The 11,286-nt window shown below is 40.4% G+C and overlaps 1 protein-coding gene across 1 annotated transcript in view; it reads left to right on the forward strand.

The window, feature by feature from the left end:
* The window catches only part of BMX (BMX non-receptor tyrosine kinase), a 31,351-nt gene extending 23,273 nt beyond the window's left edge, over positions 1-8,078 (forward strand). Inside the window, exons 13-17 of the mRNA XM_050890780.1 lie at positions 622-838; positions 2,547-2,611; positions 4,702-4,820; positions 6,808-6,965; positions 8,004-8,078. Coding sequence (XP_050746737.1) covers positions 622-838; positions 2,547-2,611; positions 4,702-4,820; positions 6,808-6,965; positions 8,004-8,078 — 634 coding nt within the window. The remainder of the gene's footprint in view (positions 1-621; positions 839-2,546; positions 2,612-4,701; positions 4,821-6,807; positions 6,966-8,003) is intronic.
* The last annotated feature ends 3,208 nt before the right edge of the window (positions 8,079-11,286 follow it).

Consider the following 11,286-nt stretch of genomic DNA (forward strand, 5'->3'; position numbering starts at 1 on the left):
TTCTTGCCATCCTGCAGGTAGGAATGAGAGACAGATCAATAACTGAGAAATGCCAGAAATATGAACATGATACTTGAAGTTTTAGTCTCTGACTCTGAAGAGGTAAGGATGTTAGAATTTCCAGTGAAATTCCATGCGATGATAATTGAAGCACATGAATTCAAGAATATTTCGTCTATATCATATCCTGAAGGAATGTACTACATGGCTGTCAGTTAACTATCTGATATGATCAGGATTTTCAACATGAAAATTTTGCAACATGATTTTAGTAGAAAACCTTAAGGTCTAAGGTCCACCCCACCAACTCAGATCTATTTTCTCCCACAAATAAGGTTGCACTTTTGCGCTGCTAAATCCTATTTCAGGTTTTGACTATAAAGTTGTCATTTCATCAATACTGAGTCTTCTTTTGATTGTCATCAATACGGAGTTTCAAAGCATTCAGCAGAAGGACACTCAGTTCTTCTTGAAAAGGAATATTTGAAGTCTGAGATGAGACTGTATCCAGTCTCAATAATTTCTTTCAGTATGTTGTATCAATATTTGAAGAACAAAACTTACAGAAATGCACAAGAATCTCCATTTATTCTTTGATTATTTTATTTTTATTTATTTCAGGAGACTTAATCATCCCAAACTTGTTAGACTGTACGGTGTATGCTCAAAATCATATCCCATCTATCTAGTGACGGAATACATGCCTAATGGCTGTTTGCTTAGCTACTTAAGGAGTCATGGGAAGGAACTACAACCCCTTCAGCTTCTGGAAATATGTTATGATGTTTGTGATGCTATGGCATTTCTGGAGAGCTGTCAGTTCATACACAGAGATTTGGTAAGCTATCCCATGGGAGAAGCGGAACAGGGAAGGTAGGGGGATGACCTAACACTAGGCAGTCCTACCCCTCAGGAGCACCCACAGCTGCACTGGCTCTGTTGGCACTCGCTCCAGAAAGCATTGTGGTCCACTGAACAGAGATACCCAGCTGGCTCAATACACGGCAGCTCTGGACGAGCAGCACTAAAGCCACACGTAAACAGCAGTGCCCACAAGCTAATATGCTCTGCTTCAGAGCTGAGCTGACAGGTCTACAGCACTGCATACTGTGCTGCCTGCATTTATGGGCTCTAGCCTCAAGGATTTATGCACCACTTGGCAGCACAGACATCCAATTGTAAAATTAGTCCACTGAAGTAAAGGGTTCTGTCCAATGATGCTGTAGTCCTCCAGGAAAGCGGTGCAACGTTAAAGATTTGGGTCACTTACATTGTTTTTTGATGAGTTAGGGATTTATCTAATTGGGAACTTTTTCTCTTATAAAACAAGTGTGAACACTACTAGGATAAACTGGAATTTACCCTGGTGCATTGCAAGCAGGAGCAGAACTTGAAAGTCTGCAGCTACCTAGCTCTTTTTAATACATGTATCTGCATTTTCAAGCAAGTTTTCAAGCAAGTATTTCAAGTTGCTTTCGATGAAGGGATCAGGCCTATCAAGGACTTGGACTGAAAGTTTATGCAAAACTTAGCTTTCAAGAATGCTGGCTTTGGGGAAATAAGCTGTTACTTTATTGGCCAATTAAAAGTGAACCTAGTCAAATTTCTGGTGCATTGTGCTTCAGAGTCAGTAGCAGTAATTTGCCTTCTAACTCTAGACAAAAATATGTTGGAAGATTTGTGACAAATTGTGTTACAGACTTGCTTAATTTTCCAACAGGGGTGCAGTCTCTTCAGGTAGCATTTAAAATGTCTCGTTAATGCTTTCAAAGAATTGTCTTTATGTGTAAAGAAAGTTGTTAAATCCATAACTCACCAATTTTCACACCCTGATTCAGAAATCAGGGATATCAGACAACTTAAGTAGCAGAATTTAAATTGTAAATATAGTCAGTTTCCCGAAAACTGGCTGTGCACCATGGGAAAACAGAAATAAAACTTGAGCTTGATTTCAGGTTAAAAACTGTAGATGCAAACTGCATCACAGAAATTAATAAGTATGCAGGCGGAGAATACAGCCTTAGATAAATGTTCTCAACTGATCATTTGCAGAACTGGGCTTATATTGAACTTTTCATAAATCAAGCTGTTTATATCACCTTTCATTGCTCCACTCTGTTTATAGTGCATTGCGAATAATCCAATCAATGTTTTTCACTTTTTGATGCCTCGGTAAATTCTGAGACTACTGAAAAGGACCCTGGAGTAGGACGCCATTTGAAAGACAGGGTTTGGTTTCTGGCTCTGTTGGTGTCTTTCAAGGTGAATTTGGGTTTCTCATCTCTGTTTCCTCATCCCTCAATGTCCTTATTTGTAAAGCTGGGATTATGGTAAAGAATGTTTTTCAATCAATAGTCAAAAAGTGAAATAAGAGAGCTACTTACTGTTCCCTTACAGTTCCAAACTTAATTGCTTCAATCAAAGAATGTCATTATTCATTGAAATGCTAGAGGACAGAAATTATTGTTAGCAAATTACCAAGACATGACGTTATTTGCTCCTCTGTATTTTTTCTGCTCATGTCTTTTCTCATTTCTCTACTAAAGGCTGCTAGGAACTGTTTGGTTGACAGCAATCTTACTGTGAAAGTATCTGACTTTGGGATGACTAGGTAAGTAAAAGAACTGGAAGTCCTGTGAAGCTATGATGTTAGTGTATATAGAGTTTACTGGCATTGATCAGCTAGCAACTGACTGTTAGGAAAGTTAAGCCACAGGGTGTGATACAGCTCTTTGTGTCTCCTTTCCATTAATGACCCATGGTGGGTTGACTCTGGCTGACACCAGGGTCCCACCAAAGCTGCTCTATCACTCCTCCACCTCAGCTGGACAGGGGAGAGAACATACAGTGAAAGGCTCGTGGGTCGAGATAAGGGCAGGGAGAAATCTTTCACCAATTACTGTCATGGGCAAAACAGACTCAACTTGGGGAAATTAGTTGAATTTATTACCAATCAAATCAGAGTAGGATAATGAGAAATAAAAACAAATCTTAAAAGACCTGCCCCCCACCCCTCTCTTCTTCTCAGGCTTACCTTTACTCCCGATTTTCTCTACCTCCTTTCCCAGCAGCAGCACAGGAGGGATGGGGAATGGGGGTTTGGGTCAGTTCATCACACGTTGTTTCTGCCGCTCCTTGCTCCTCAGGGGGAGGACTCCTCACACTCTTCCCCTGCTCCAGCGTGGGGTCCCTCCCACGGGAGACAGTCCTCCAGGAACTTCTCCAATGTGAGTCCTTCCCACGGGCTGCAGTTCTTCACGAACTGCTCCAGCGTGGGTCCCTTCCACGGGGTGCAGTCCTTCAGGAACAGACTGCTCCAGCGTGGGTCCCCCGTGGGGTCACAAGTCCTGCCAGCAAACCTGCTCCAGCGTGGGCTTCTCTCTTCACGGGTCTGCAGGTCCTGCCAGGAGCCTGCTCCAGCATGGGCTTCCCACAGGGTCACAGCCTCCTTCGGGCATCCCCCTGCTCCAGCGTGGGGTCCTCCACGGGCTGCAGGTGGATATCTGCTCCACCGTGGACCTCCATGGGCTGCAGGGGGACAGCCTGCCTCACCATGGTCTTCACCACGGGCTGCAGGGGAATCTCTGCTCCGGTGCCTGGAGCACCTCCTCCCTCCTCCTCCTTCCTTGGTGTCTGCAGAGTTTTTTCTCTCACATTTTCTCACTCCTCTCTCCAGCTACAATTGCTGTTGTGCATTTTTTTTTCCCTTTCTTAAATATGTTATCCCAGAGGCGCTACCACTGTCGCTGATGAGCTCGGGCTTGGCCAGCGGCAGGTCCATCTTGGAGCTGGCTGGCGTTGGCTCTATCGGACATAGGGGAAGCTTCTAGCAGCGTCTCACAGAAGCAACCTCTGTAGCCCCTCCGCTACCAAAACCTTGCCATGCAAACCCAATACATGACCATAAGCCATTATAGGGTTAGAATAAAGTCATTCTGCTGTCTCAAAAAGTTAAGGCTTAAAGGCCAATCACAGCTGAGAGATTTCATCAGTGATATTTGTTAAAGAAATCTCAGAGTTTACTTTGGGTACAAGATTTTCACCTAATTTGGGAGCCAAACATCTTAATCAGCAGCCTCAATGGAGAGAAGTTGGAGAGGATGAGCAGCCTAGAGAATATGTCCTCTGAGAAGAGGCTCAGGGAGCAGGCTGCTTAGTCTGGTAAAGACGAGGCTAAGAGGGGATCTAAAAGCTGCCTATAGCTACTTACAGTTACAAAGCTGATGGAGCCAAATAAGTCTTATCAGTGCCAGGTGATATAACAGCGGACATCGGCCACATACTGTAGCTCAGGAAGTTCAAGTGGGACAGTAAGAGGAGTTGTTTCCCCAGGAGGGTGGTGGAACAGTGAAACATGCCAGTCAGGGAGACTATGAGATTGCAATCTTTGGAGGCTTTTAAGACTTGGCTACACAGAGCCATGGCTGACCTGATCTGATGTTGGGAGTAATCCTATTTGAGCAGGAGGCTGGGCTAGATGGCCTTACAACAGGCATTTCTATGATTCTGCATTATTTCTCTAATAAGTTGATAGCAATGAGCTGTTCTATAGATTATAGCTAATGCCTCTATCAGGTACCCTTTGGAAATTTAGGATTCTGCCCAGGCTTTTCTTAGGAACCTTGTGACGTACAAGGAAGAAGCAGCAAATAGTATTTCACTGTAACTCGGTCACAACCAAGTTTGGTTCTTGCTTTGTAGGTATGTTCTGGATGACCTGTATGTAAGTTCACTAGGAACCAAGTTTCCAGTGAAGTGGTCAGCACCAGAAGTTTTTCATTACACCAAATTTAGCAGCAAGTCAGATGTATGGGCCTTTGGTATGTATGGAATTTGACATATAAATATGTGTACATATATGCCATTAGTTTGGATTTCCTCAGCTTACTAAGCAGAAATGCTAGACATTTACACACTGAAGGAATGTAAAAAGCAGTTACAGCTTACGTTCTTGTTTAATATTTTTATGCATCCAAGCCCTATCCTCTTTGGATTTTTTTAGCCCTACTGTTTTTCTTTCAGGCACATAGAAACTCTGCCCGCTCCCCATTTGCTATATATGTGTTTAATATGGTAAAGTAAACTGTTGGCAGTGGAGATCAAACGGTATCTTTGGCATATCTAGACCATAAATCAGTGCTGCCCAAGTCTAAAGAGCTTTTCTATTAATCACAGAGGTCAGAGTGGACTCTGTGCATAAGCCAGCTGTGGAAGAGAGTCTGTGTGAGCTGGGACTCCATATCTCAGCAAAAATAAGATGCGTTTGTAGATCACTTTCTACCTAGGAATTTCAAACATTTGAACTTCTACTTCAGTGGTTTTTGAGCTATGATTTACAAATCCCTGGGGTCTGTTCAGTGTTTCTAAAAGTCTACAAAAGGTGTCAAAGGAAAGGGAGCCTTTTGTGAATGGGCTTAAATTCCACTTACATGGGTTTGCTCCTCCAGTAGGACAATTTTGGCAGCTGTGAAGTTGATGAAAGATTGGCAACCCACTGTTCTTGACATTGAACAATGGTGAATAAAGCAGATGAAAGTGTTTCCAAATGCTGGGCTGCTTCTTATCTTTAACTTCAACTAGTCTCCCAATATTAACAACACTGGCAGAGAAACAGCTCATTCATGCCCTTTACAAGTTGTTTATAATATATACAACTAAATCAGAACTTGGGTTTTCTGGTGATACGTTTTCTTTTTGCTCTTATCAATGAAATTCTGGCTCCAGGCTTTATAGTCATTAACTTCAATGTTGGCATTAACTTCAATGAGAAACATTTTTCCTTAGAAGGTCTTTTCTCATTTTAACACTATCCATTGATGCAGTGGAAGCAAGGGGAGACCAGGATCCGCCAGTTCTTGTTTGGTTGTTTTTAACTAATGAGTCTTTAAAGGGCTAAAGAATTGAACTGAGGTATTCATATCCCAAAAGCATATGTCAGAGAACAAATAATCTTGTTTTTTTAATGTTCTCATCAGGGAAAGCTGGGATTCAGGTACCTTCAGGGAAAGCTGGGATTCAGGTACCATTTTATTCTGATCCCACTGTGACACTGCAATGCTCCAGTCTTCAAGCTGGAGGGAAGTCAAAGATCCAATAAATTTCTTTTTCAAAAAAAAAATCATTACTGCCAGTATTATGTATCATTGTGAAATAAATATTTCACAAATTTTTTTTTACTTTATGGTTGGCATGGTTACCACATATGTTCCGTTACAACAAAAATTGTTTCTTGCAAAGCTATCATTATGAATTAATGATTATATTATCCAGTGTTTCTGTTGCTTCAGTGTAATCCAGTTTTTGTAGGTATATGTAGCTGACATTATAAAGTATTCGGAAATCTTTCTGATACCAAAGAAGTATATGTCCCACTCACTTAAAAAAATCAGCAAAAGTTTTCATATTATTCTATAAAAACATAGATGCCTATAGCTGTCATTTTGTTTTTCCTTCCCTCTCTCTGTGTACACACACATACATATATAAGGGGATATTTGTATGTATTTTGCAAAAAAATCAGTCCATGGATAGCTATGTCTTGGGTTTTCTCCATCATTGTCCACATGAAATATATTTTGTAACTAACTTTATCATCTAACTTTATGTTCTTCTGCAGTAGAAGTTGTTTTACATTTGGATACAGAATCACACTTGTCAGTCATCTCCATACTTTTCTTTGGACAATATTCTGTGTAAAGAGTCTGATAGGTTATATGTTGCATGTGTGTCTTGTTCTGGGAAAAAGGGGTTATCTTGCATTTCTTGACTTTCATTTCTTGTCTTCCATTGCCATGAATGTTTTTGCAGGTATCTTAATGTGGGAGGTGTTCACTTTGGGAAAGCAGCCCTATGAGCTTTATGATAACATGCAGGTGATTGAGAAAGTTTCTCAAGGATACAGACTTTATAGACCGCAACTGGTTTCAGACATCATCTACCAGATAATGTACAACTGCTGGCATGAAGTATGTATATCTGCACATACAAACTGGAAAAAACAAAATAATAGGAGTCACTAGGAGTCCCTGTTGATAGCTGAACTATCAACATTTCATAGTTTGGATGCATTTCATGCATTTCATAGTGGAAAATATCCCTTATAAAAGCCATTGCTTGTATGTAGTACATTCGATATAGCAGTCTAGTTCAGGACACTGTTAGTACAGGAAACGGCATAAAGGAAGATTGGCTCCCTTCTTTTCAGAACGATGTATTTAAGCAAATAACAGTGAAATACCCTTCAACATCAACATAATATATAGGATGAGATTCTTCTCACCTAATTTTAATGGTTTAAAATTTGGGTGCGGAGCTAAGCTAATTGTCTAAATTTCTTCCATGATTACAGGACCATTACTGGTACCTCTCCATGGTCATTTGTCCTTTCTATCTTAGCCACCACAGAATAAAAGATACCTGCTTTCGTATACAGAGATCTTAAACAGCAAATGTAGATGAGACCTCTACCTTTTTAGATAGCTATAGTTGTGTGAAATAACCCCACCCTTAGAATGAGAAGGAGGTGTTACCCCATCTGTGAGTCTTCTAGGAGTTGTAAGTCAAATGCTGATCATGCTCATTTTATTTTGAGAGATCTGTGTCTTCTGCGCCAAGGATTATCCTGATTTATTGTTCCTCTTCATCTAAATTTTAGTCAACTGTCTGTGGACCATGAGTTGTTTCTCACTAGCAACAGAGAACTGTTTGGCACATTATTGGTGATATCATGAAATGACAGTGATGTTTTGGTGTTTTTTTTAATATAATTGTCAGAAAAATGAGAAAAATAACTTATATTTGAGGACATGTTGATGCAAAGAAAGAAGATTAAACTATCACAACATAAGATTGATAAAAAAAGTAACTTTAATTTTCTTTACCTCATAATCATCACTGTCTCTATGAATTTCTGCATGCTAAAATCAAGAAAAACTAATGCAAATTGCAGTTCCTGAATGATTTCAAAATTAAATAACCATACCCATCATCTTTGCTTCATTTAGCTACCGGAAAAGCGCCCTGCCTTTTATCAGCTCTTGTCATTTTTTGAGGCACTGAGAGAAGACAACAGAGCTTGAAAAAGAAGATTCAGAAACAGATGACTGTGTATACTGGTTCCATATCACCTGTCTTCCGTATGAGAGCTAAATCTGAAATCTGCATGACATTAGCCACCCCTATTATTCTGTATATTAGTGTTCTTCTCATTTAATCAGGGAGTTGACCAAGAAGCATACAGAGAAAGCTTTTGTGATACTCTGTGGGTGACAGAATTTGGAAGGATACTGTAGAAGAATATAATTCATTTTGTTAGCATTGTCTCAAAAGAATTCTCAGACGCTGAGATATATATACCAATTGTGTACACTCCTTCAGTGCTTCCAAGCTGTCATTATTTGGCCTTAACTGGAAATGTAAACAGGGAAATATATGCTTGTTAGGTTTTCTGATTATCATAACTCATCTGAATGTGTTTTTTCTTTGTAATCACTTGAAGCTGACGCCTGAAGTCAAATTTAGAACTGCTGCAAGTGACAGCAACATAAATAGTTATAGTCTCACTTTCAATTACTTAGAAATTACTACTGGTAAAATATTATATCGGTTTGCTTACCAGTACTATTGACTTTAGTTTTGGCCCTCAGGGTGTACATTTGATTTGGAATTTATTCTAAGCTACATATCTAAGATATTTGCAACTTTTAGCAACATATGAGGTGTTTACTAGAGCGTTATTGCTTCCTGCTACAGGTAAAAATAGAGAAAAAAAAGTTTTATGCAGAATTCCATAGTCATTGCAATAGTAAATGGTAAATTTGCTGATCTCTATAAAACTTGAAAAGCAAAAATTTGAAGAGAATTGAAAATGTTACTAATATAATTGCTTAGCCAAATATTTTACTACTGAGGAGCTGAAATTTGGCTCCTGATGTTAACACTTAAATAAGAGCATCCGACTTTCAAATAGTGCATAGCACTACAGAAATTAATGCTAACTTCAGTAAGTCTAGAGATACCAAATATATCTGAAGCTACATAACTATAACAGAAGCATCTAAACTTAGACACTGACATTTGTAAAATGCTGATAACTGTATAAAATAAAGGGGTTTTAAAATAAAGTAAGGTCTGAAAAAAATCCTCTCCTCTCTCCTTATATTTGAGCTAGTTCAGTGTGCGATGCCTCGAAGAGTCCGAGCAACGTCTGCTTGCCCTTTCCCTGGTGGAGCTGGCCCAGCCCTGGCAGGGACCCCTCTGCAGCTCCAGCTGAGCTCGCCTGAACCTAAGGAGTAAGAAATGCAGGGTACAGACATGTGGGGAGAGAGGAGACAGAAACGAAGGTCTCTGGCCAGCCAGAGGCTCCAGCGCCTGTGCTTGCTGGCATCGCCTGGTCCCGGCACTGGAAGCTGGCTAGCAGAGTGCATCCCTGTCTACGTGGGGAGCTGTGCGCGTGTTTGAGGGAAAGCAGCATTTGGAGTGATGTAAATGACTGTGGGGATCTGCACAGGCCTGGGGGGGCTGCACGTGAGGGCGAGGTAGTGCGTGGTATGGCGTTCCCTGTGCATCAAGCTGGGCCGAGGAGCACTGACCCAGAGAAAGGGTCAGGAAGGAGTGCTGACACAGATAAAATATGAGAGGAGGGTGGGCTTCCCCAGCACAGAGGGTGTGAGGTATTGTTGGGGCTAATGCATGCGGCTGATTTTTTTAATATAAATGTCTTTTTATTTCTGTTCTTCCAACATCTTGCTATATTTTTTTAGTGGCTTTATGTGTTGACAATTCTGAATGATGTTTTTTGATTCATAGCACAGCTTTTAAAATTAATTGCTTTGAAGTGAACGCTTTGCCTTAATGGAAATGTTAATCTTAATAACAGATCTGAAGATGGCTGGCATGACTAATTACATTATTTGATTGTTACTAGCTTTGCAATTCCCTTTTTCTGTTACTGCACGGTAAGTGGGAACACCACATATAGTTGAATTATTTATCTTAAAAGTTCAGCTAGAGTACTAACATTTGGGGATGTTATGGCAATGGGATATGTGGTGTAGTTAGGCAACTTAAAGAAAAATTATTTTCATTCCTTTACATTCCTGTCTAGTTTGCAGTTAATCAGTATCATCTGCCTGCCATTTTGAACTGTCTCATTTAAAGGTCTTGTCTCTTAAATAGGAAATGACTGTGGAGCATTAGGATAGTGTTTTGTGAGCCCACAGAGTCTAGCTGTATGTTTTCAGATATATGTTCGACTGCTTTCTACAGTTTCTGATAATTTCGGAGGCCCATGAGTTTAAGAGCCCATGCATTTGCTGAACATCTTTCGTGCAGGCTTGTGTTTGCTACTGGCTCTTTGTCAGAACACAGGACTGAGCAGTCACCTTGTGCCTTTCGGTGACCCTGGTGCGTACAGAACAACTGCACTGGCATGGTGGCAGGTATGGCACGGGACCTACAAGACACAGAATCATAGAAATGCTGGCTGGAAGGGACCTCTGGAAGTCATCTAGCCAAAGTTCTCACTCAGAGTGGGACTGTCCCCACCACTCAATCACCCATACCTTTGTCTACCTGAGCTCTGAACACTTCTAAAGGTGGAGATCCGACAGCCTCTCCCAGAGCATAGAATAGGCAACCTGTTCCAGTGCTGCACTGCCCTCCTTGTGAACAGCTGTTCTTTTTCAGGTGCAACCTGAACCTCCCAAGCCTCAATCTACTGCCCCATGTATTTAATAGTGCAATCTGTATTTGGAGTATGCAGTATCTGTAATGCAGTATTTGTAATAGTGGAGGCAATGGCTAAGGTACTGGAAAAAATAAAAAAAAAGAACTGTGATCATTTAGTATTAAGGAAGTTTATTCCATTTTTAAATGGCAACATAACACAGAGATCTTTTAAATTTTTTTTTTTTTTTGAGGGAGCATGGGCTATTTGGTCTCTACAATACTTATCAAGCAAACAGTTAGAAAAATAACTTATGTTACAACTTCCTAACAAAGTTCCAGTGCTTGTTAGTCTTCATCCAGTATCCATTTTACATTGATACAGATTTCCTGAAGGTGCAAAAATTGCAGTTATTTCATATCAAATTGAGTTCTTCATCACTAAGGTTCTTCTCGTGGTCAGGTTTTTTTCTCACTATTAGATACACTTTTGAGGTCTCTGTCTGGAAAGATCAAGATGTTCCTCATGGGCATTAGGAGTATGTGAGTTATTCTTATGTCTGTCTTGATCTGTATACAACTGTATACTTCCAAGTTTTTGTGTCTCATTACAGAGGAAAC

This window comes from Gymnogyps californianus, chromosome 1, assembly GCF_018139145.2.
Source record: "Gymnogyps californianus isolate 813 chromosome 1, ASM1813914v2, whole genome shotgun sequence".
NCBI lineage: Eukaryota > Metazoa > Chordata > Aves > Accipitriformes > Cathartidae > Gymnogyps > Gymnogyps californianus.